At 36.1% G+C, this 27,559-nt stretch overlaps 2 protein-coding genes and 1 long non-coding RNA gene across 29 annotated transcripts in view; 2 read left to right on the forward strand and 1 right to left on the reverse strand.

Annotated features, from left to right (window-relative positions):
- The window catches only part of LOC132910747 (protein 60A), a 41,618-nt gene extending 37,295 nt beyond the window's left edge, over window positions 1–4,323 (forward strand). The window contains exons 5-6 of one of the 2 annotated variants that reach the window (XM_060966707.1): window positions 601–677; window positions 799–1,050. In XM_060966707.1, the coding sequence (XP_060822690.1) occupies window positions 601–677; window positions 799–923 (202 nt within the window). In that variant the 3' untranslated portion in view covers window positions 924–1,050. Of the gene's footprint in view, window positions 1–600; window positions 678–798 lie in introns of both variants that reach the window. The other variant, XM_060966706.1, reaches the window with a different exon arrangement.
- The window catches only part of LOC132910773 (uncharacterized), a 48,809-nt gene extending 43,261 nt beyond the window's left edge, over window positions 1–5,548 (reverse strand). Inside the window, exon 1 of the long non-coding RNA XR_009658848.1 lies at window positions 5,196–5,548. This is a non-coding gene — a long non-coding RNA (uncharacterized LOC132910773). The remainder of the gene's footprint in view (window positions 1–5,195) is intronic.
- Window positions 5,549–5,664: 116 nt separating this feature from the next.
- The window catches only part of LOC132910729 (patronin), an 84,709-nt gene continuing 62,814 nt past the window's right edge, over window positions 5,665–27,559 (forward strand). For 12 of the 26 annotated variants that reach the window (XM_060966647.1, XM_060966650.1, XM_060966656.1 and 9 more), the window contains exon 1: window positions 5,666–7,125. In XM_060966647.1, the coding sequence (XP_060822630.1) occupies window positions 6,904–7,125 (222 nt within the window). In that variant the 5' untranslated portion in view covers window positions 5,666–6,903. Of the gene's footprint in view, window positions 7,126–24,862; window positions 25,334–27,559 lie in introns of those variants that run through there. The other 14 variants (XM_060966640.1, XM_060966644.1, XM_060966652.1 and 11 more) reach the window with 3 other exon arrangements.

A 27,559-nucleotide genomic window follows, 5' to 3' on the forward strand; every position in this document is an offset into this window, starting at 1 on the left:
TTCCATGAAAAAATCACGAAGAACGCGAAAAAGATTCGATTTAACCGTAATGTACAAAGAAAGATCAATCCAAATTTGTATTTTACCTTGTCCTGATTGCGCGTTAAAGTCGTTTTTGTTTCAATAATTCCAGCTCTAAATTGTACTAGCGTAATGCCGGTTAGACATTTTAACATAAACACCTTAGTTAAACAACTTGTGCGTGTACTCTGTTTAATAGCCTCGTCGACTGTTGGCGAAACCTCGTAATTGACAGTCTATTCTCTTACTCGGAGCACAGTGCAACAAAATTTTTTAATAAGACCATACATAGAAACAAGTGCTGTAACGTAAAAACAGTTGAAACTGTAATGTCTCTATCTCGATAGAAATCGACATTAATATTTTCGGAAACACCTGCATACGTATGTATTTAACAATTAGAGAAACAAAGAACCTCGCAACCCGCAATTTTGATGAACTTGAATTCCACTCTTAATACGTAAGAAATACACGTATTCTTTGATTCGTACTTTACCAAGACATTACTAACTGTAAGAAATAACGATGATCGAACGAAGATAACGCGGCGAACAACCGGTAATCATTACCATTTTCCAGATCCAGGCGTACAATACAACTCGAGGACCTGCAAAATTCAAACGTTGTACGTGAGCTTCAGGGACCTGAAGTGGCAGGTAAGTTACGCGAGGAGGCGTAATAACACGCGTATTTAATGCAATCGTGTGCTACACGATCATCGGGACTTGTAGTTTGCCGCGTACTTATCGATGATCGATATGAATATTTATTTTGCAGGACTGGATCATAGCACCGGACGGATACGACGCATATTATTGCAGCGGCGAATGCAATTTCCCTTTGAACGCTCATATGAACGCGACCAATCACGCGATCGTCCAAACGTTGGTGCATCTGGTTAGCCCTGGTAAGGTACCAAAGCCTTGCTGCGCGCCCACCAAGCTCTCGCCGATCTCCGTGCTGTATTTCCTCGACGAAAGCAACGTTATACTGAAGAAGTACAAAAACATGGTCGTCAAGAGCTGCGGTTGCCATTGATCGTCCGGGATTAGCAAGATGTATACATGTGCGGACAGCGCGTTCGAAACGACGATAAATCGAACGCAAAGCGAGCTGTGCGGCTGAATTTTCCGAGTAGAATCGATCGACAGTTCTTAATTCGATCGATGGAGAGATCGAGACGAGTATCCAGCGTTATGGAATTATTTCTTTTCTTTATTCATCGACCTATTCGTCCGTGCGAACGATTTCTATTTCGCTGATATGTTTCATCGAAGATTCTCAGAGTTTGCAATCGTTAGAACGTTAAATAATGGCAAACGCTAAAACACTCTGTATAATTATAAAATCTTATCACTTATTATTATTCTTGCAAGAAATTAAATCGTTCGATAGTCGTTTGATCCTTTAAAATTCTTACACTGCGTTCTAAGTTCGTATGATTTTCTCAATTGCTCAGAGTGCAATTCGACGTTCGAATTAAGCTGTTGTCGCTCAAAATTCCGCTCGATTCTCGGTTCGTCGAAACAAAACTCCAGTGTCTGTTCGCCTGTGTTGGACGTGAACGACAAACGCTGATCGATGGCGGATTTCAAGCGTCGCAAGAAAATCATCGGTCGTCTGGTGCCAAATTTCGACTAGTAGATAGTGTAATTTCTCGAAACAAGTGCTTCCGTACTAACGATCGTAATAATTTTCGTCGTTGGAAAAAGTGAATAATCGAATGGGAACAAAAACGATCGACGAATACGTGCCACTCCGACACGTGATTTTTATCCGGTTTTAGTGGATACATTGTAATATACATATGTCTGTAACGATCGGGGTTATCAACCGATGCTTCGAATCGTTTCTTTCGTTCTACCTTTCCTTCCTTCTTTCTCTTTCTCCCTTTCTTTTTTTATTTTCTTTTTTTTTTTTTTTTTGTTTTCTTTTAATCAACTCAAATATCTCATCTAATCTTCAAACATTCGATCGGTTAATATATCGTTTAGTGATATTAATTTAACGAAGTCAAACTTGCGATATTATAGTCTGAGAAAAAATGAAACAAAGAGAACGTCGTTGTTCGGTGAATTTCTACGTATTTGATCTGTCGCTGTTTTGAAAAACACATTTGTGTTCGCGTTCTTCCGTTCGCTCGTCGAAGGCCTCTATGTACGCAAGCCGACACGAAAAGGAAAAAGATATCTTTTTTTTTTTTTTTCTTGTAATTAGACTTATTTATGTTTGTAAGTAATGCGTCTGATCGAGAGAATAAGAGCACCGCGTGTAATACTCGTAGCAGATTCGTATGTGTACAGGTTGTTTCATAAGATAATCCATGAATCCAGCAAGTGACAGATCCCTGGCGCAAAAGCGAATTGATTCTTAAGACAGGTTTGTCGGTTGTTGGCTTCTAATCGATCAACGGATTGCGCTGAATAATCAAGAATTAATAATTTTCATCCGAGAATCTCTCATTTACGAAAAGTCTCGCTACTTATCGTATAAAACATTCCACAGAGTAGTCGGTTAATTGTCACCTTAAATATCATTGAAATTATGAAGAGTGGAAAAGAATTTATCTATCAAAGATAACATGATAGAAAAGATAAGACGAAATCAAGTGTTATAGTAGGATATTATGATAACTCTATAATGCGAAGAATTTATTTGTTATTTATTAGAGGGAGGGAAGATCTTCTTAAGGATTGCGAGTTTGATTAATTTTCATTATTCATGAAATTTAAATACTCAAGAATTTGAACGACCATACCGAAGAAATACGGAATTTTATCGTCAACTGGGATGATATAAAATATCGCTGTGACGTAGCTCCAACCTAACTTACAATAGTCTGCATTAAGTTATTTAATTTGAAAGTACGTACTTCCTTTTTAATTTGAATTCTGTATCTTATGTGACAAAGACCGTGAGTAGTGTTCATCGCGTAAGATATATGATATGAATTAAAATGAAGTAACCCAATTCAAATCTAATTTAAACTGTAGCGATTACCTATGGGCCAACAATACCAATCGAAGATTAATATAACACTTAACTTTTGTAATTACAGATAATTGCTTAATTAAATTAGCAATACCTAGACGATTATACATATAGAAAGAGCGGAATAAGAATTATATGACTAAATCTTTTCTGCTATATAATTATTATAAATGAAATATTTTTCTCTAGCTTCCTCATTCCGAGGGATATTAATCCTCTATAACAAGAATTCTTTGTTTCATTTTTCCTTAAAAAGAAAGAATCGACGTTGCTTGCAATTTGTTATATATAATCTAAAATCTTATTATTTTATTATACGATAATTATTCTAACGAAGTCTAAATGTCAATATGCAACGATACAGTGATAGTAAGTAAAGTAAAAGTAAAAGTAAAAGATATAGCGATAGAAGTAAGTAAAAGAATGCCAGAAAACATACCTATCTATTTTCAATTTAAATTTCGTTATAGAGGATTAACATGGCGACAGTTACCGAACCACCCTGTACATACTTACACACCCTAGTAACTCAACTTTCTACGTACATGTATGTAAAGTGTAAATTTATATACATATAAGTATATAGAAAGTGGAAAATTCTTTAGTACGATTTTGTAGTATCGTAATTATAATGCGACAGAGAATCAGATTTGTCGAACAAAATAAACATCACAAGCGCATGTTTTTCAATCGAAGGGAAAGTACATATTTTCCAAAATCTCGTGCTTTTTACTTTGCGTCCCACATGCAAGTCGGTATTGTTCGTGCATTTCAAAAATACGCGTTGACTCCAATTTGAAACGTACGCGTTTAACACAGTTAATCGATTAATCATACAATCGAACGATAATCGATAGTTCGATAAACGATAATCGCACAGTTTGTTTTTTTCTTTTCTTCTATCTTCTTCCTTTCTTTATTTTTCCCCCTTTTTTTTTTGTATAGATTTCTATTTTTTACAAGCTCTTAGAAAACGTACCAGAGTTACGTTATAGTCATACTTAATTGACGCGTGAGATTAAAAGTTTTATAAATTATTCCGACGCAAGATTCGAATGTGGTGCCGCCGCTGCTCGAGATATGTGTCAGCGTTGTTTAATGGTGTTTAACGAGCGTTTAACCGTGTGAATGGGAATGAAGCATAGTCCATTTTAGCTCGTGGGTGCGTGAATGCGTTCGTGGATGCGATCACAAATCAATCGATGAATATATATAGTCTGTGGTATTATTAACACAACTTTTGTAATGACAATGTAAATATATCGTTGTAAATACGTTCTATAATGCATACTACATAATATGTACAATGTACTTGTGTCAGTTCTTTCTTTTTTATTACCATGCCTCTATTAAGTACGTGAATCATTTTGAATATGTCTTATTGGTAACAGTATCTTTTAATCAACTTAATGATTCGTACTGAGGAAATATATCTTAGTTAAAAGGTTAAAGTTACTCTACTTAGCTGCAAATCTAATTTAATTTACACGATCATGAGTAACAGTCACAAAGTGCAACATTACAAACTTGATAAAAACGAACGTTTTCCTAATTCAACTTTATACAAAAGAACGTGACAAATTTTAGTATTGTTTGTTATAATGAATTTTAACAATTCATAATAATAGATACTAAGAAAAATGTATAATTCTAACAATTCATAACAAAGAACACTAAAAGTATGAATGTTTTGACGATTGGGTAACGATTATATGCAATTTGTATACTGCTCATATTTACGTTAACAACAATGGATCTAGTACCGATCAGATTGTTGATAATATCATGATAAAATTAACGAATAAACCATTTTTTGAAATATGTAATAAGTATTGGTATTGATAATTTGAATTTTTGTATTTATTGAATTCCGAATGTTCGAGATGACATTTTTATTTAAATATCTATACTAAATAAGTTAGTCTGTCTGCTGATAGATGGCATTGCATGTACGCCCCACGATAATTTTACATAGGAGTTCAGTTTTAAGCAGAATTTTAAATGTTCTGAACGTTATGTACTATGAATTAAAGAAATAATTAAATTCTGAATATCATATAAATAACTTAATACGTAATATAAATTATTTCATACATAGTCCAGTAAATATTTATTATATAATTTACTTTGATTTGCAATGGTGTAAAAATGCATGTATATTTAGTATACAAAACGTGACATACCAATTACGATGAAAACCGGTTTTATTGTTGCATCTTGAGAAGTTGATAACAAATCTGCTAGACGCTTTTAGATTAGATCTAAAGGAAACCCGTTGTCACTACGATGTTCATTATTCGACGATTCAGATAGGCACGAGATTTTTCAAACTGCATTTCGACCAATCAAGTTCGATCATACTTGGTTACAACATATTTAAAATTAACTCGTTTTCAATCGATAGACTATTCGAAAATCTTTCAATTTTCATCAAAATATATATTAATCGTTAACTATCTATGAACCTGAGTATCTCTCACACATTTAAAACATAAAATAAAAAACTAAATTATAATTCTTAGAAAATATCGTTGTCGTGAATTAATTCGACTGGGAAGAACATGGCGACCACTCTCGAATACATTTCGATATATCGTTAAGCGATATTCTCGCTTCAAATCGATGATCGTTTTCACGATGGACGGCGAACGTGCCGTGGGCTTGATGTTCATACGAAATGACAATTTTTCGTGCTGACAATGTTTCTTGCTTGAGAATTCACGTGCATCGACATATGCGACTGTGATTTTCGAGCGTCTCGCATGGGAAACAGATAGTAACGATTGTGAAAAACCAACGAATCGTTAGTGGTGCTAGTGCGAAGTTTGAGCTGTGTACGACAGTAGTCTTCTCGTGTGCTTTCGTGCCGCTGTCAACGAAAATCCGAATATCCGGATCTTAGTTTAATTATATAAGAAAATTTGATGAAATCATATAATAAGCACGTTGTGAATTTGAGTTCAAAGAACGAGAACACACATATTCGTCATTTATTTGAAGGAAATAAGATTCGCGCGAGGTACGCCCCTTTTACAGGTGCCAATACCATTTTTGCAACACCCATCGAGTGAATCGACCACCGGAGACACCTCTCGAAGAAGCTGAATTTCAAGACGTATCCAAATTTCTATGGTGATATACTTCTGTAATTTTGAATTGAATACCTGTAGTTGGTTTTTCCGCTGTTTCGCGCAAAATCGATAGGGAAGCTCGCACATTACCCGAGGAGTGCGGAACGCGCGACGAGTCTTGCTGACAAAAATAGCAGGGTCCACGGTAGACACGATAGAAGAGTGTCCTTAACTGTTACTGTTCATCCTTTGCAGTGTTTTATCGTGAGCCGGCATTATTTCGACTGTAACTTTTAACTGCTCTGCATACGGCGCTGCTTGTCCAAAGAACGCTATTTGAAGTTTCAAAACATCGTGTCTATTGCAGCCTTGTGTATGTTCCGGCACGAGCCATAAAGTAGCCTGTGATCATTTCAATTTTCTGGTTACCGATCTTACTGTAAATGTTATACGTAAATCGATGATTGGTAGGTGAGTGATACAAAATGGACTGAAAATCGAACACGGCATCGTTTTAACGCGGATAATTTACTCGTAAGTGATATTACTGTCGTCGAAGCGCACAATCTAACCTTACTTCGAGAAAAATTTAGCGGTATTTGTGCCACCTAACCTTCGCGTTCGTCAAACGGAGTGTTCGAATTGTTCGACATAAATTCGTAAACGTGTCCGATGATCCCGTGACGGAAGAAATATTGGCGTGCCTGTGTCGAGTAACGCGAAATACTTTGAGCGCATTGTCTCGCCGGCTATGACGAGAACAAGGACCCGTTCGATCGAATCGTCGCTGCAGCCGTCGCGAATGCTGTGATTTCGTTGAATGTGGAGTGCGATCACGCGCCTCTTCGTTAAGGGCAAAACAGAGGAATCTGCCCCGAGGACGAAGGATCGGACGTGTGACGGCGTGCCCGATACGGTCGTCCATGTTTTCGACGCAATGGATCGTAACGCGGGTGACGATCGACGTAAGGGCCCTGCCGGCGAGCAACACCACGACGGAGCCGAATCCGAACACTTCTCTGATGCCTACGATTCCCGTCAGGTATTTATACATATTCTACTTTTACTTCTAAACTCTACTATGGCTATATCACTGAATATTTACAAAAATTATCATTTTGCAGATTAGAAGCTTGACAAATGTAATTGATAAGACATTACTTTATTCTAAATAATATAAATGGTAATAGTTGTAGATAAGAAAGAGAGCAATGTATATTTATATTGCAGTATATGTAATGTAAGAAATACAATTGACAATTAAGTTACTAGTCTGCAAAATGAATTGACACGTTCGAAGTTGTTCATTTGATTGATTTCAAATTAAGTTTCATCTGATAAACAAATAGTTGTTATCTTGTATTTTGTATCTTGTATAATTTTCTGTACGCTGTATCTGCCAAAATATCGATATTAGATTTTTGGTAAAAAGTATGCTATTAATGTATGGCAGATTCTTGTGAGGTACTAGGAACGTTATAAGCTTCTACGTATAATCTTTTTTACATATTTTCTTTATGTTGAAATTTGTACATTTTTATTCAACTTTTTATCACAAATGTTTCCTTTGAAATCATATTTTTGATAGGTGGTGCTAAGATAATATTAGTCTCCTACCAAAAGAATTACAGATTCATTGGAAGAATAATAAAATTCATTTTTGAAGAACTAGAGTAGAATAGTGTAATTTGTTTTTTAATTTCTTATATTTCTATACGTTCCTCAAAGTACATAATACATACATACTTTGGAAAGCTAAATAGGCTTGAAAATTTATTCAGCTTCATTTTATGGTACTGTTTCCTAATTACATATATAACACTTTTCATTGTATGTTCGTACATGCATATATTTGTGCTAGAAGGATATTTCCATATAAAAGTACTTGAAATAAGTACTAAGTCATAATTACTGCAGTTCATATATGTAATTCTGTATATAAGGTAGTTCCTTAGTTTGAGCAAAGCGCAATACTAAAACTGATATTTCTAATAAATAATCACAGAAATTTATTTATTAAATTTTAAGAACAATATATTTTTAATAAAAAATTAGATTTTCAATTATATTTTTTTATTAGATTTGTAAATTATTCCAGCATGAATTTTATTCACAGACATTAACGTTTATTTTTGTTCACAATTTTGCAACATATCATTTATCGATACCGCTGACACGTTTGTTACTAATTCGCGTATGAGTCAGCGGTTCCCAACTACTTTTTCGCATTTCAAAATTTCTTGTTATATTATTTTGTGGAACGTAGCATGAGATTCACTATTTCAAACTCAGAACTGTGACTAATTAATCTTCAATGCTCACGATAACATGTCAGAAAACATTGTTAAAAAAGTGCATGCTATCTAGCGCGAAGAATTCATTTTTATAGTACAATAAACTTGATACAATGAAAAATATATTTTCATCGACTAAAAAGGAGAAGAATGGCCTTGAAGTCTTCTCAAGGATTTCAACAAATGAGAAAAAAGATTAAATTTCATATTTATCTGTAAATGTGTAAATATGTGAATCAAACATTGCAACCATCCATCGCTATACGATTATTTAAATTAACATCACAAACACAAATTACAAACGAAATAAAATGCAAATCAATTTTCTAAGAAATGATTAGGAAATATTGCAGTTATTTTTAATATCGATATTTATTTATGCCACACTTTTCAGTAATGATTTCGTTTTACAAACTTAACGTTATCATTATGAATTTTATGCTAAAATTCTACTAACTGTATGCAGAAATTTATATACAAGATAGACGCCATTCAGAGAAAAGAAAAATATACAGAAATAAACAGAGACTATCGAAATTTCTCGTAAATATTATATGATACGAGGATGGTCTTCCCGGAGGCTGTTGTCGTTACGAGCAGACTAATTCCACTGTAGAAGAAGAGAGCATAACGTTCGATCAATGAAAAGATATCTCTGCGCAACGCCTCGTGTCCAAGGCTCGTTACAAGCTTACTCGTTCTTGTATCATATTCCAATTATTTGTAATTAATGGAGTCTAAAGTTACACGTGGAAATTTTTGCGTGCAATAGCCACGATTAGAGCGACTATCTCGTTAAATATTATTTTAACGTTCGATGGGCTTAACTCGATTGGATCTCTATTAATTATCGTTACGTACTTATTACTGTAACAAATAATTTTCTTACAAAATCTATTTCCGAATTGTTGAAATTTACACGTACATATATTTTATTTATTCGATGGATGGATTTGAATTAGTCAGGATTTAATCGATTCCAAACACTCGGTTAGACCATCACCGCATTCTTTAGCACGTGGGTCATCAGTGACCTACAGAGGACTGTTCGCTGAAGCTGTTATTTTCGTCGTTGGAGTTGAAATACGTATTATGGGGAAATGCTTCGTGATACGTTTAGTGAATGTATAATTATCGCGTTTAATGCATTTGATGTAGAGTCGACGATGATTCATATTACGTAGTAATATTCTTCTAGATTAATAGATTTCTTCCATGGCGCTTCATTTTGTTTCTTTATTTCTTGTAAATGCAATAAAAGAAGATCAACGTCATACGAATAGTGAAATGAAAAGAAAAGGATAACGTATATCTACTGTGCTATGTACTTTAAGCGAAGTATTTAGAAAGCATCGTACGTTACGAATTTTTACGAAGTTCAATGGGAAAATGAGTATGGGATGAGTATGGGACTTGTACTAGTCATACCTCAACAAGTATCGATCATTAGATTATATTCTCCTTAAGCATCGAGTACACTTGCGATAATAGAATAGTAATATCTCTTCGATAACATCTGATTCGTGTCATACTTATTATGCCCTTAATGAAAGTTAATAATAATCTCTGTCATTAAGACCATGTAAAATCAATGTTACGGAGACATGTAGAAATCGATAACTTAATTAATATTCAAATGTACCAGGAACAGGATTGCTTCATAATTTACTTACGATTAATGAAATGCAGACGCGATACTCAGCTAAACATGGCATTCAACCGGCTCATGTAATTTATGGCGTAGTAAAAGCAAGAATGTGTCGATATAAAATATCGCTTAACGTACTAACAAATAAAATTAATAAATAATAACTTACATGCTGATATATACATCAGATATGATACTTGCGATAGTAATGCGATGTCATGAAACAGCATTAAATCTCTCTAAAATTATTACAAACTAAATCTTGTTTTGTCTATGAATATTCTAATATATTTTCTTGAATCGTACATGTTTGTTCGTGGTCTCTTATTTATTTTGCTTTTACGTTTAATGTCTAAAATTCTTCAATTGGATAAGACATATCACACGAATATTCCACTTTTGCATCAGCCTGTATGTTTATCAGAATTGAACGGTATGGAGAATTGTTGAGAACCGATTATCTTATGACCATAAAATAGACTGCTTACAAAGGCAACACATTATTTGTGAATATTAATGAATTAAAAGAGACGGAATAATCTATGACAAAATTAAAATTGGTACCATTCTCTACCCATGAGTGGAGCATCTACCTAGAGTTGTATTCTTCCAAATGTCGATGTTACTTTGAACTCGACCGTGTTCTTAATTAACTAATTTCTCAAGTTTCGGTCTTTCTTATTAAAATATCAATAGGCAGATAAGTTTGGCCGTAGCGGGATTAAAAATGATATCTTTGCTACCAAAGAGACGTTTAATTTTCGTCTTTTCCGTATCATTAATTATCTGGATAATTTAGAAAGATTACAGAGATTAATTTTGATTAATGCTTAATCTCGATTTTGAACTAATGATTACGCGTTATATCATTGCAAGAGACCATAATTCACTGGATAGAAATTTCAAGATATCTGATAGATTACAGCAAAATCCGTGAAAATTGCTCTTGAACGAAAACCAAAATTCTTCAGCTTGTTCAGAGATTTCTGTACACTGGTATTTCACGTGCTCGTTTACGGGTAGCCGTGGCAGACTGTCGTACGAAAGCTATTCCCGAGCTGCGACGCTATGACGAATATGGCGTCGTTTCCTGTACGCAAGGTTATTTATTGCACGGTAAAACGAGCCTGTACCTGCGCGGAGAACCACCTCCTCCAGCCACAGGAGACTTTTTTTGGCACTGTGCGGCGTGCAGGATCTTCAAGAATCGCGACGCACGCTCGTAATTATCAGTTTAATTACGCCACTGTCGCTGACTTCGAATGAAGTGGTGCGAGAAACTCGTCCTTGGAACAGCGTTTGGAAACGTCGTGTTCCTAGAAACCCGATCTTCCCGTTTGTACTCACTGTGAACGCTGATTTATTATTATTACTTATTTTATTTAAGAACGCGTCGACCTTCTTTTATGGTCATTAGCGATCGCGATTAACGGAACAAGAATGTACAGAAAAAGAACGTAAAATACAATAGGTGAATTGCTATTACTATAAGTAATAGCAACCATACATTTTGAACACACACACGCATATATATATATATATATATACACACTGTACAACTGCAGTACGATTAACTTAAGCTTAAATTAATAGGGTACAGTGTATGTTAGAGCTAAGTCGGTAGTTTACAATATCATACTTGGTGATAGAAATTAATATCTTTGAGAAAGTAAGGAAGATTTTCCGCGATGGTTTTGATGATTCAGACATGTCTGGGAGACTAAATTTAATTTTCTGTTGGGAGACGTTACTACAGTTAGGAAGATGATTCGCAGACGGAATACAGTTAGAGTGATTGCATTTATTTGGCTGATTTGGTTATAAGGTGAGAGTGTCGTGGTGCAATTCTAAGTCTGGTGGGAATAATTTGCTTTTTCCTATTAAAAAGAAACGTTGAACGATGATTTATTTCGAGTAGAATTTGCATATTTTAGTATTGCTTAATTCTGTTTTACGAAAATATAGTAACAGCCGTTTCTAAACTTTGTTGAAAAAGAATGTTATTTACTTGTCGTTAACCCATAACTAGTTTGACGATCGTTTCATCACAGTATAATAGAGAAACTCGTAGGAATATTTAAAACAAGTTGTAAATAAATAACTTGCTTTAGTAGTGATTTTTATATTTCTCATTTTGCAAAAAAAGAAAGTCATACAGTTTTTCTATCGCAAGTATTGCAAATACTTTCAGCGTTTTATCCTCATTCACTCATGTTTTATATCTCGTTCGGTAAAAAGGCATCTAGAATATTTGCATACACGTCGCTATTTATTCCTTGGACTGCCTTTTATGCTCGTGCACTCAAGAATACTAGGTAACTGGGTTACGCAGACACGTCGAACTGATTAGAATTGTGTTACATAGTGATATATGCGCACGATAGCTAAAGAGAAATTATAAAATTTTTAGAACATCTCATATCACGAGATACCGAGATAAGTTTACGGTATAAATTTATGCCACGGGAAAAATAACATTGATAAATGGAAAATTAATAATAGGTGGATATCCCACGTATACTATACGTAACCGATTTCCTTTGGTGATATAATTTTCTCTCCCTTTGTAAATATATTTTTGAAGATAAATTTTCCTCGCCCTCATCGATCACGTAGATGAAAAATCGATTTTCGATGTATTATGTTGTCCCAATAGTTTCCTTCGTTCAAGGAAATAATAAATGCACGACATTTTCTGTTTTATATTATTTTATTGAATTATGTATGATCCATTTTGTTCCAAGAGAATCAACAGAAATGGGTCATACATAATTCAATAAAATAATAAAAAACAAAAAATCTTGTGCATTATTTCCTTATAAAACGAAAGAGACGGTTATGAGAAATTAAAATAAAAATGAAACTGCGAACTGATCATTTTGCCATGAAATTCAATAATAGCTTTATCGAGAAGAAAAATAAATTTTAAACAGATTCCTCTACTTTCATTCGTTTCGTTTGATGAAATCTTTGTGTTCGAATTTTCGATTCTCTCCGCGAATATAACTCCGATTTCAGTTACTTAAAATTTCTGTGGGAATACGTTTAATTGAAACCCAGCTCTATAAATTATTCCTTTGGCGCGTTAAATCGTTAACAAGCCACGAAGCACACGCGATAAAAATATTCGAAACGCGAGACCCGATACGTTTCATCGTGACCAACGTTTTCTTCAACTGCTTAGATATCAATTCTATCGGAGAGTTGAGCTTCCCATTGTTCTGTGCGGTTTCGTTGCACCGTTAATCCTGGCACATGGCAGCTTGCGCAAACCCGTAGCAATAAACAATCAATATGTAGGCATCATAGTGACCTCGTTATCGATGGTCAAGCTTGGCCTGTGCCCAAACGAACAGCCGTGTTCTTTCGGTTCCTTTTTAGAAAAAGGTGTCAGAAATGTAGCTGGCTGTCGTGCCGCAAGAAAGCGACGACGGACTTTTGCCAAGTGATCATTCTTTCCTCGGCTGTGAAAGAAATCCCTCTTAAACGTTGATTAATTCGATTTTAGTCACGCGAACTTTTGGAAAACTGTCTTGGCAATGAAAACACAGTGAGCATGCGAAAGGAGTATAAATCGACTATCGATGATTCATCGATTTTTGCGAAAAAAACTTGTACGATATCACAGCTGTGCTGCATATATCTACGCTGATTGACGAAAGTAATTAAACATTTGTGATAAGCGTTGAAAACTATGACTACTTGGAAATTATAAATTTGTGCCATTTAAAGGATCAAGATATAATTATTCCTTAAATCCTCAGTCGTGTAGATATTTTCGTAGATGGTCTCATTTCCACAGTAGTCTTTCAGGTTTTGTATCTCAAATGACGAAGTACTGTAATCTGTTAGAAGCTAATTATACGATTGCAGGTAATCTGTAAACATTATTTAAGTGTCTTTAAACGTCGAATCGTTCGCGGAAGCCTGTTTTCCTTCATCGGATAAAAAATATAAATTGTTCACATGCTATGAATGCTACGTTCGTATTTAATGCATGACTCTGTTCTTTCGTCAATTACGACTGTCGCGTCGCGATAATTTTCCCTAATGAATATCGTTTGATAAACTTGCTGTCTGACATAATATTTGGTATAATTTAGGACCTATGTGTTACACGGATCAAGCGATGTGTAACTATGATTGAAGATTGAGATTGAAATTCGTGTTATCGGATGGCTCCATTAATTCGGTAGCATGACGATCGATGATAAAGACCTTACTGCATATGACGACGTGTTTAGACGTAAGTAGATTCGTCTGCATAGGTTCATTGGTCGTTGGATAACAGCTGTAATTATTCCGCCATGCACAGCTGTGAAATATCGAGAAACTGGTGTTGGGGAGACGAGTGTTGATCGTTCTCGTTCGTTTCTGTGAAAATTATTCATTAGCGCGCGGAATTGTTTTGCATTATTTCATTTAATTATCCCGGAGTGAAAACTGTGAGAGTACACGTAGAAACAAAGTGCATAGCACCGATCGTCTATGGTTTGACACACGTATGCTTCGATCTAAATAAAGTGAAATTAATGGAAGAAAGTGATTTTCACAATGCACTTGTTCCAAATTTAGAGATTGCCCAATCTATTAACAAGTTAGAATTTAGAGAGCAACCACGTGAACCACCACGGTACAATTTCAATGGAATTTTGTAAAATATTTCAAAAAATATTCAATCGAAGACACTTTGCTCTCCATGTAAATATTCCACCATGTACGAATTTCTTTTATATTTGTTGAAAAGGAGTAGTATTAGGAGTATAATTTTTGAAATATCACACGAAGAATATGTTAGATTATAGAAATTTAATATACTTCTTTCCAAGTAAAATATTACACGGCACTCTTTATTTATTTATTACGGAATTCTTGACAAATATTTTTTAATTTCTCATTAATTCATTTATTCATTCATTCTGCCATTTCTTCACTACCGTGAACTAAATAGACATTAACGGTTAGTCTATATCAAACGATTAGCTTGCTTTTTGTATTAAATTAAAAATTATGTTTACAGTCTCGTTATAGACGTTATCAGAAATATTCGTGCATTCTTCTAAATATTTTAGTACGTGCCTTTATTAATATAGCGTTACGTGTAGAAGTATGTAAGCTGCTATAGACGATGCTATCTAGAAGGATCTTTAAGCCTTAAATTGTTTCCGCTGATTAATGTTGCGGAAACAAAGTACCTAATCTAAGGTGTGTCGCATAACTCCGCGCCGTGTCGGAGAAAATATTCTGGTAACATCACGAAGCCTTAACAACCGTTGCCAACCCTATAAAAATGAAAGAAAAAATTAAATTTGTCGTCTTAGGAATAAAAAGCTTATACACGATGCAAAATGTAATCCAAATGACCGAACATCCCATATATTATATAGGATGATTTGGGAATCGATTGCTAATTTGAGACCCTAATGACTTGGACGTTTGAGAGGAATGACTTAAAGACGAGAGAATGGCTGAGACGATGTTCAAAGGCACATCGCTGAAAGGAGTTAGTATCTAAAATCGTTCGGTCTCGTCTCACTGGGCATCATCATCGTTTCACACGGTCGAATGACTTCATTCAGAGCTTGGAATCGTATTCATCCTTCGTTTCCTATAAATAGCCTACGCTATTTACTTTCTGAACATTTTTTCACTCTCTTCTTGGTAGCGGGTAATAAAAACTGAATGGCGTTTGCATTCGAATAGTCCGTTTGCACGTTCGGTGTGTTAGGTACATCGCCAGATTCTCTGCAACGTGACCGAGAGGAGATTAACGGAAACGTATCACTTCGATACTCTCGTTTGAGTTTCTGCAAAGCTATTTAACTTGAGAATTACATACTTAAAGTCGGACGAACACCGAGCGAGCACTCGACTTATCTTCGCGCGGATAATTTGGATGATAACACGTAGAAATTTGCTGTAGGTTATGCGAATTCGGTGGATCTTCGTATGTCAGAGAAAATTGCCCCTGTACGCATTCAGGTTGGACGTATATTTGATATATTCGCGAGCTTTGCTTCGCCCTGTAAAGTTGGCATTTCCAAGTGCAAATTTTTATCGCGATCGGTACTCGTCTGTTTACGATTTGTCCAATCTTCTCGGTTGTCCGATTGTCGAAAAAAAAGTTGTGATCAAATAAAAAATGTTTGCGTCAGCGCCGCATGTTCTCTTCGTCGCAACGCGAAATTTTCGTTCGACTATCTTTCAAAAAGGAAGTTACCATGAGAATTTTGTTTGGACAAATATGGTCAAATTATACCTTGCCAAAAATTAACAAAAAAAAAAAAAAAAAAAAACTGTTGCATCAGAGAATCGTATCATCGCACCGCCACCAAAAATTGACTTTGCAGGATTACCAATATCCAGCTTCATTTCCCATATTCCAAAAATCAAACAATCTTCGCCCATTCCTATATCGTCGTTTATTTTACACCGAGATGAAAAAAGGAGAAAGACACGTTAAATCCGTTCAGCGTTCATCTCCATTTGAAAACTCGTTTTCCTCTTGTATCACGAACGGTGTCACGAGGAAGAGAATAAAATGGAGCACACTCCTCTCTTGGACACATAATGTCATAGCGTACAAAAATTCAGCTATAGATGGTTAATTCCGACTAGCCGATGTCATTGTATCCAGCAGTCTAAATAAAGCTGTGCTTGCTCCAATGATCTTGACTGATCGATCACGTTTGGTCACGACCAGTGCTCTCTCTAGGCTAGAACTACTTACTATCGAGGCTTTTCCGGGACGTTTTACATTAACAATCTCCTCCACGGTCAACTCTGACGAGCTATCTTTCCAAGAGGAAAATCGCCGTGGTACACCTTGACGATACCTTGTAGGGTAATCGAAACGTTCGTGATGTATGCCTTGGATACCTGTGACTGACTCGCTTCTCACACGTTACACGATGCTGCGATTCATATTGCGTTGGTTTCATCCTTGCGAGACACTCCTCTTTGTATTTGTATTATATAAGATGGCTTCGAATGTCGAATTCGTGTTTTCTTCTCTCGAATGGATACTCGTAGGTGTAGTTGTTCCTTGAAATTATTCTCGGTTCGCTTTCTTTTATATACGATAGTTTAAATAGTAACTAAACATTTAATTTAATTTAACACACTTAAGTATCGATTTCCTAGACTTTAGCATGTTTGAGATTAGAAGATTTGAGTAATTATGATTTTTAACATTCTACATCCGAGTTTTATTTTTTTCACTTAACTAATAGTTAGTAGAATTACATAGCTAACAGCAACAAATAGTTTTCAAGAGACTTGCTCTATCGGCTTATCCGCTATTTTCATTCGTGTCTATATCGTAAAGCCGCGTGTGCAGAAAAGTCATGGAATTTTCAAAGGTGGTATTTTCGACAAAAATCGCGACGGTTCAGGCGACGAAGCGCGCCTTTCTTTTCAATTTCGAAATCCAGTAATCCGTGACTGAGAAAAATACGACGAAGGTAGCGTGGGTGGCGAAGGCAAACGCGAGATATCAGCGTCATGTAGAACTCGTAAATGGTAGAGGCGTCGGGGCATGGGATAGGTTGTTGTTGTTGTGTTGTATGCGTGCATTTACAGTGTTTGGTACATCCTGTGCTGCACAGTGTAGCTTCGGAGGCTGCGCGAAGATAAATCACCAGACTCGAACAAAGGTCACTAACATAGAGAAAAGCCTTTCGAGCGATCGGTTCAATTAAGAATTGAAAGCTTTATTCACGAGATAAATGATGCATTAGCGAGAGAAAGAACAATATTTCCACGCGCTGGCTAATCCCTTCGTTTGTTTAAACGAAACCGTTAAATATTATTCTCATAGTGAGTTTCGTTGAGTTACTTAGAGGTTGTTTCGTCGACCATTCGCGGAGAGACGCGATCTCAAGAAGCGCGTCAACAGGAGTCGTATATTCCCGTTACGATTTTACAATCGAAGCTGATCGATCCCCTAATTCGTTTGAGATAATAAAGGTAGTTGAATTAATTATAACGCTGAGGTAACAGGTTATAATGTTCTCTTTATTCCAACAACAATTGTAGACAAGATAATTACGCTCGTTGCGTATATATATTATATTAATTAGATGTGCTATCAAAAGTAGATATAGTTAATGAATATATATATTGACCGAGTTAAAGTAGCGAACCCAGTGTAAAGATGTTAACTGATCTGTAGTCGTAGATCCAGTAAAGTTCGGCGATGATGTCGCAGAGGGAAACTCTTGCTGGGTGTTGGTTGCTCCACCATCTGTCGTTTATGGGTGAAAATTCCGGAAAAAATAGAAAAATCCATGTTTCCTCACTTTTATCTGGTAGAGCAATAACCATAAGGAACATCTTGACCTGTAGGTGTTTTATACCACTTAACGGTCACATCGAAATGTTTAGTTTTACGACAGTTCTTTATGATTATTACAGTCCAGCTAATTATATTAACGTAGCGAATGCCTGCCTCGATCGAGGGATGGATTCCAGGCTACGCAAAGTGTCACCGGACGTAACAGAGGTATACTCGGTTTTTGTTAACTTTGCTAAAAAATTTAAACGTTCTGAACATTATTGGATATTTCGATTTTAAGGATAATTATTTTCCAAGAGAATTAAATCATAGTTGATTAGTAAGGTTTATGTCATCGCGACGTGGGAACTGGAAATCAATAGTTGCTATAAATAAACCGTTCGGTATTGTTACGACGAGGTAATAATAAAATATCATAGAGGTGATAAGTAAATAAAACAATATTTATGAAAATAAAGTTCAAATTAGCATCACAGAGGATTAACATTTCGATATCGAAAGTAGAAGGAGAAACTAACTCGGATATATTTGTAAATGAATGAAAACATGATGCGTGCGTGCGATAAAACGAATCAAGAGTTAAATTCTATAGAGCACGATGTAATTCATCTTTCAATAAAAACAATAAATAAAATAAAACGTAAAATAAAAATAAACGTGTAGTAATATAAAATTTCCTGATTACGCGCGTTTACTTTTCGATACGCTTCTTGATTTAGCTTCTCCTACAAAACGTGTAAAGTTTACTTGATAACGCAACTTAGTTTATTCACCTGCATTAGATAACGTGAAGATACCAATCTACGCAGTATAGATACGCGAATATTTTTTTTCCAGCTCATATTACGTTCATATAGTCTTTTTCGAACGCGAGGCGTTACGATTAAATGTATGCTATTATTGTTAATTTTCCTCAGAGAGTTTCAACTTGTAATTTTATAGCTCTGTAAGAAGGCGATAAGTACCGCTTTCAGTCATCAATTCGCCATTAGGTAGAAAAAGCTCGGTAGCTACGACTTAACGTACTATTATCACAAATTTGCCAAAGTGTTGGGTGGTGTATATCAAAGCTGAAATATCTATTTTATTTTTTTCCATTAAAAAGATCCAACCTCCCTCCCCATAGAATAAACAGTCTGAAGCTCTTTTTTAGCGGAAGCGTAAGCGGATAAGCGCTCATGAACGATAGTATATGGTAGAAGCGATGAATGGTATCGCCAGCGATGTGTTAAAATTCTGACTCAAAAATAACCTGCTTTTTCGAGAACATGTCGTAAAATTGCCAAGGAAAATCTCCATGTATTTTGTTCCGTTGAACGAGGTACATTTACGATGCAGCTGTACTTGCAATATTCTGCTGTGCTTTTTATCGCACTGTTAGATATTTATCATATTTACATTATTAAATTGCGAAGAATGATAATAAGATTACTAATGAGAGCAATCATAGGATGAGACGTAATAACGTTAGCTACAATGTTGCCACTAGTAGAACAATAGGCAAACATAGCACGGCGAAGTTTATTGCTAGTTAGGTTTCTTTACTCGTAACTTGTAACTACACACTGTTTCCTTAGTCTTTGTTCTTTAACCTTCTCAGTTAGTTGAACGAGCGTTTAGTTAAGGGTATTAGATATACGTACGTATGCGAAATTTATGGCAATGTACGCTTTCAGAGCAAACAAGATTTTCTGATAATATTTGAGAATTGGTTCAGATAAATAAGCTGTTAATTTGTTGAAATGTCTGCTATCTTATTAATCATATTGAATTTCTAATATTTTATGGATACAGTAGGTTGTAACATTAATTTAGATGTAATTTCTTATTCGTTTTTTATCAATCGAAAATATACATTTTTCATTTCTTGCAAAGTGTAATTTTGCTCATTAAATTACAATTTCTATGATAGTCAATCAATATTATTCTGATTTATAACCCAAAAATCGATAGTTTTAATAACTATCACGCTTTTAGACCGAGTTTCGTAAACATTGATTTAAAAAATAGAATAAGAATAGAAAAATGAGGGAGAAATGAATAAATAGTTGCTTTAATTGCTCAAGTGGTAATCCTTTTTCAATTATTAATAAATAACGTTAACGGCATAGTAATATTCTCTTGTATAACGAACTCATTGGAGAATCTTAACGTTTGATGTTAGACCTTTCTTTAATTGGATGATGGACGATCGTCATCACGACTATTATACAATACGATTGTCAAGGGTGGGAACGATTGTCAACAATAATTCACTGTTTTACCTACTTATCTAATCGTTCATGCACACTATACGGTAATAATATGTATCCGTTAGTTTTTTAATGGTCTCTCATATTCTAGTCAAGCTTCTTTAACTTTCATTTCATATTCATAATCAAGTTCATCGCGTGTTAAACAAAATTGTAGAAAAGCGTGATGGACACCATTATGTTTTAGCATCTTCGTTCACCTAGAGCGAATCGTTTGTAGTTCGTGATTCAGGAAAGAACTTCTCGCCTTAGAACGCTACTCCGTAAGAGCACTTTAGAAATAATTTACTGACACAATTTTGGATACATTAACGGATGTAATTAAAATAATCTCGAATAAACTACGTTTGAAAATACGTTCGTTTAAAATACAAAATCCGATAGGAAATTTATCATTGCTCTTTTAGCTGATGTTGTATTAAAAAGTTTGACGAATAGTAAGTATATATGTGCATAGTAAATAGTCAAGCTCTGTTAGAGTCGAAGGGATTTTCCCTAAATTTTCTATTTTAATTTATCATAGAAGGAAGAGAAAGAGGAGCGAAGAATACTTCCAGGTTTTTTTAATTACAAATCTTCACGCGTCACTGTAATAGAATCAAGGAACTGTAAGAAAATTAGAAATGTCAGGAAAGGAAAAAGATTTGTAAAATCTCACTTGTCGTAAAAGCTGGTATAAATTTCCTGTAATTGAAAATGAAATGAATTAAATAGTATAATTTGTGAATCAAATTCTTATTATTACGTTCTAAAGTATTTCCTTGGGAAGGAGAGAATAAGATCATTCGTTTACATGGAAATTAGTATGTATGTATAACTTCATCGCGATTCAGCAGATAACGACGTACATATGTATTTTACGTTCAAATACTCAGCAGTGTTCCATGACAGTAAATCATCAGACGAGGTTCCCTGCTATAGAGAAACGTGATGGGATTAAATAAGTCGTTCACGCTTGTACTCAAGAGGGAACCGATGCACGCAATTCTGTAATATTCTCGTGTAGTAAGCTTCTCCAAAAAACGAGATCACCATGCTTTTTCATACACATTCTTTTGGCAGTAAAAGTTTGCGAAGAGTTAAAATAGCTACCAGAAGTTTTCTATCGCAAAGAAATATAGAAGCATGGAGTATAGCGTGGTTTACAAACTCTACTGTCTGTTTAAGCTTCGTGTGAAAGTAACTTTATTATTATAATACGCGTTTAGTACGTTTCACAAAAGAATTCTTCGCTGTGTATAGCAGGAAGTTGAGAGTCGTAACGCAAAAATGTTATCAAACCGTTGTAGGAAAAATATGCAACGTATATTTCTGAGGTGGATAGGTCGTGATAGGTGCTGAACAAAGACCAGAGTATAATTAACAGTATATTTATTAACATTACTCTCGATGTACACTTTACGTAGAGCTTGCGATTACACTTGCGGTACAGATTCGGATGATGATTGCTCAAGATGCGTCAAGGAACTCTAGTCAACTACCAACTACCTACTACCGATTGATTTCCGAGACGTCACGAGAATGCTGCAGAGGAAAACTACAATGAGGTGTGTCTAAGGATACAAGATTAAAATTCTTAAAAAAAATCCCAAGATTCTTAAAGGAAAACTCTCGTTAGAAAAGTGAAGGAAATGGACGTCGCTGTGAATTGGTTAATCTCTAGGTCAGTGATTGAGAAAAGATGCTAACCGCCCTTGAGAGAAAGTTGCTAGCGGGACAATACATTTAGCTTAAGGTTTGCTGTCGAGCACCGCTACGTTTCTTAATTCCGTGAATTTGTGTAACATAATTGTAACATTGTTCGTTTGTATTACGTTGAAAGATCGTTCCTTTCGTGGCTCTTTTACCTTGCATTTCTATTCAGAAAACATATTGGCGAAATTTCAGTTTACGATGTTGAGAAAGGTCATCGTTCAGTAACGTGCAACGTCACAAAGTAACGTTGCTTTTAATTTCATGTATTTTGGGAATACTAAACGACTAGGTTTCCGGTAACACAGCTACAAAGTTTTCCGAATTTCGACAGAGAAATAGTTAATTAAAGTGGTTGCGGAGTTTCTCGGTAACAGAATAACTAATTGCAGTGCATACAGAGTTACTCGGTAGCTACAGGTATAACTAATCGCAGCAAGCAACACTTATTTTCTGCTAACTTTGATTCCCGCTGGGAAGTATATTTCTATCGACTATTTAAGGAACGATGGATTTGCAAAGGGGGGAATAACAAATGTATTTCTATTAACTGAGAGCTATACGGTGTTCATACTCGTTTATATCATGCTATGCTATTAAAGAGAGGATGCTCGTTTCCCGTTCAAGGAAAAATCCCGTTCCGATGATGGAATGAAATTCCTTCCTTTACGTTAGTTACAGAAATTTTAAAGTCTATCCATTTTGGTTTTTAACGAGATCACGTACTTCTACATACGTGTGTTACAAGCTACTTTTGCATACTATAAATGTATGACGTTAATATTATACAACAGACGAACAATATTATTATGCGGCGTATTATCTTTTATTTCATGGCGAAGTAAATCACCGAAAATGCATAAAAATTATTTCCTCCCTGTTAATTCCATATCTTCATACGTCGCGTATCTCGTCACATTTAAAAACGCACGAAAAATTTGCAATCCGGACAACGCCTACGTCCTAAATTTCCCTGCAACAACTTGTCAAACAAATTCCACTGAGAATCAATCTTATCGTACCGCTTTCTCTCACGATTCGACATCGACAAAAGCAAACGGCGAATTAACATTCACGCACTTTCGACTCTACGCGATACGATCGAGCGAAGAAATTTCTCATCGTCCGTTCAGAGTAGACTCGTTCGCAGCAGTTTTCCTCGAACCGCTGCCCTCGCGGTTCATTACGGGCCGTAATTTACGGTCTCTCGATTAAGAACGATTTTCTCGTTTCCTGGCGTCCTTCGCTATACTCTGCTGCGGTACTGGTACGAAAGGAAGAGCATCTCGTCCAGTCACGTCCCTTGTGAAAAGACGCCTTCTTCTGCAACCTACCGCCAGTCGACTTACTACATATATGAATCACAATGATTCGCCTTCCCCCTCCGGTTTCCAGCGTCCGCAGACCTAACGATATTCGTGCGAGTGCACGAGGCCTAGAGGAGCACGCCAGCTGACTCACGCAGCCACCACCATGGAGTTCTCTCCACACGCGCACACACATACACACACACGAGCTCTCTTTCGTCCTCTCTTGGCTGGCATACACCGAGAAAGAGAATGAAGCCACGTTTCGCCTCTAGTCTCGCTTCAAACTCGGAACACTTCTGGTATTCGCAGTCAGTTCCGTTCTCTAGCAGCTCGGTGCGCCACGCTGATCAACGGCCCGTCGATTTCCCCACAGACATTTAACGATTTCCCGGGGAAAATGAACACAGTTCATCAGGATCGTGTATACAACGCTTGAAATTATCGGCTTGTTGGAGAATTAGAATGGAAGCCTGATTTTAATAGCGATTGACGTTTACGTCGAGTAGAGTTTAACGTGGCTTCGTTAAAAGTTCCAAGTTCGTTCTTTTTTTACATCATTTTTTCCGCCGTCAAAGATTACTAAAATGTGCGGTCGATAGAGGAGAATCTTGTGTAATCGAAGCGTAGCAACGGAGGATATTCAGAGAAGCTGATGGATCGAAAGTGATTCTATTATAACTGTGCCAGTGTTCGGTTTCGATTTTTATTCAATTCTCGTGACTATTCGAAGATATTGCGCGACGCGCAATATCGTGCAATTGACCAAGCAGAATTCTGTATGGTCGATATAGTGGAAAAAGGACACGTTCAGAGAAGCTTCAGGATCGATAGTATCTTTATATTTTTGTCTGTGTTTGCTTCCCTTGTGCCCGTTTCTCCGCCGTATTTTGTAATGTAAATCGTGGATAGCAGCGGTGCTAGATATACGCGGGAAGGAACGACAATGTACCAAACGAGTATCGTTCTTTTATGCGACGCCACGGTTGAATCAGTTTTGCAGCGACGACTGCGTTAAGATCAGTCTCTGGCTCCTTGCCACGTGAAATTTGATTCACTCTGAGATTATATCGCAGGAATGCACTGGACTTTGTTACGACGGAAATTATGAGTACGAATCTCTATAGACCAATATTTTATATAAATCTTTTCTACGCTGTCGTGTTCGATCCCCGATGACCTTCGACACGAACAAATTCAGAAATAAATTCAGAAATAATCAGAATACGAAAGAGTACTTTGTACTGTCGTCTGTGGAATTTTCATCCTTTTCTAATTTTTGCCGCTAAAAGCAGTTGCTACGTGTAAAATTGATTAAAAATGTATGCACGATGGGAAATTTATTAAATAGAAATTATACATTTGGAGATATTTCACGAAGAAATCAGAAACTAGTAATATCGTTTTGTACGTGTAATTAATAGTTTACGTACAATTGATGATTTTCTACGTGAAAGAAGAAAGAATCGCGGTTCGCTATGGAACGGCGGGTTTTTAAATAATTCGAGGTTGAAAGTGTCGGAATTTAGTGATTTCGTAATCAACGTTCGTAAATCATCGCCGTGGTTCGATGAGTTTTTGGAAAGTGTCGATGTCATATTGTGCACAGTGGTATTTCCGGTGACGTTCTCGAAACAAACAACAGTTTCTAGGATGGCTAGCGAAGTGATGCTGGCGCCCACCACGGCGCCTGGAACATCTAGACGGGAAATAGACGACGTCAGAGATATGGTTAGAAACGCGACCGTAACCACCATTTACGTAAGTTACGAGATTCTCTATCTATAGTATCACGCTAGACACAACGTAGACTACCGGATTACAGCGGTTATTAATCTTCCCTTGTTCGCGATAGTGTTTCTTATCGAACGATCTTTTGGAAAACTTATCTTTTATCTTCGCTTTATCAACGCTCGAACGCGAAATTTTTGGCCGTGATTGCAACGTGAAAGTATGAAGTACGTAGCTACGTAGGTTTTATCACGTTGAGTTGGAGCCTTTAGGTGGAGGATGATATTAAGCAAATTATAAAAGTTTGCCTCAAATTGATCGCTCGAGGATTACCGCTTCTCAGTTGGACAGGAGAATCGCTGCATATTAAACTCGCGTTTAAAAAGTATCAAAAGTAGGACGTACGTTTCTAGCAAACCTTTTATCTACAATGATTTTGATTTTACATGGAATTATTCAGCCTTTCTTTCAGACCACCGTATACGTTTCCTGTAAAGCGGTATCTTTCGTCAATGATTTTATCTGCACGATATAACTCGTGTAAAGAAATAAATTAAACGCGAGCAGGATATCGAAATCAGGTTTCATATAATGAACACGGTTCGAAATCTTCGCCATTAATTTGCAAGATTGTTGACTAATCTAACGGCGTATATTTAACGCGTTTATTTATGCATGTTGTCTAGTGTTACTTGCTCGATTTAAGAGAAAACTAGGCCGTGTAGAAAATTAATAACGATTGCCATACGAGATAGTTTCGAAGGAAATTTCGCGATATCGGTTGTATCTGGTAGTTGTTTGCCGAACCAACTTCGTTTGCACAGGTTATCGGGTAAATGTATATCCGTTACACGGTCCACGTTTATCGTTGATCGATGAAAAAAAAATCTGGAACTATTACGATGTTTCCGCGATTCATTGGCAATCGCCGCGCCGGGAGACGTAGTAGTTCACGCGTGGAAAAGGTCAGCTCGTAGATCGAGATCGTAAAAATAAGTTTGTGCTTTTCCAATCGTGTTTTTCGTTCGGTATAAAACTGAACGTATTGACGAAGTTGTGAAAGATTCACTCGATAAATTTTGTTAATTTTCTACGGTACTATATGATTCAAGAATTACAAACACGTTAATCTACACTCATTATTCAATTTTATTGTTCCATTTGTTTGTTGCAGAGGTGTTATCGTTGTTGAATAGCATTTGTCATTTTTAGACATTTGGAAATTATAATGATACGAAGGTATAAATCTTTGTTACACAGCATTCCATCTCTGATATCGAATTTTATTGTTTCAATTTCTTCGATACTTTAGAGAAACTTACGTATCACACTTTACACAGAGCAATTTGTTCTTATCTGTTAAATAATGAATATTACAGTGTAAAATTGCTCTAACAACCAATATAAAGTATGCTTCGATAGAATTAAGATAAATTACACTCCAATAATCTTAATAACTCTTCGTAGGAAGAGTTTCTAGTTCAATGTACTGTTCGAGGTCACAAGCTACCATAATTAGATTTATGAGCGAGATTGTAACCGCGTGTTAATGCCAGTATGTGACGTGTTTTGAGTTAAGGAACACATTTCGGATGCAGTGTATATAATTTCGTTATTCTCACTTGTTTACTAGAACTGCTCGTCGTATGACCGCAGTGACGAAGGACAATAGTGTCAAGGACAAGATTTCGCTCTCAAACCGTGAAATGGTCACGGTGTCTGAACAGTAATGATCGCGAATGGTGTCATTTTTAGCGATGCGGCATTGTCGATTTATGTTCTGCTACCGGCGTTAGGGCAAACGAGATTTTTTGCTTCTTTAAGGTTGCTTTTACTCGAAGGTAACAAAGGATCCTCGCCGGTTTCTCAGCAAGGGAGATATTTTATAGAGTTAATTATCCACATTCAGTCTAGAAGCCCGAAGATTCGGTATGCGGCAAAGCAACGACTAAAAACGCTATCATTGGCAAAGTCCAATAAAATAAGTATTTCGCTGACAGAAGCGCAAGAACGACTCTGCTCGTTTAACGATGGCGAGAAACAAGTCAACAAATTTTACGCTTGTAATTATTCTTGTAAAACCAGTCAAGTTTTATTTCCTTACCGGTTTCTTCGTATTTCGCTTTGCTTCTGATTACCAGATTGTGTCATCCGATAAATCGAGGAAATCTGACAGGAGTTTCGTCTTCGTCGCGTATGAGCCCTTCGGTTGTGAACGTAAAATGGCACTTTGCGTTGCTTGTCCATTCTGCATTC

Source organism: Bombus pascuorum, chromosome 9 (assembly GCF_905332965.1).
Source record: "Bombus pascuorum chromosome 9, iyBomPasc1.1, whole genome shotgun sequence".
Taxonomy (NCBI): Eukaryota; Metazoa; Arthropoda; class Insecta; order Hymenoptera; family Apidae; genus Bombus; species Bombus pascuorum.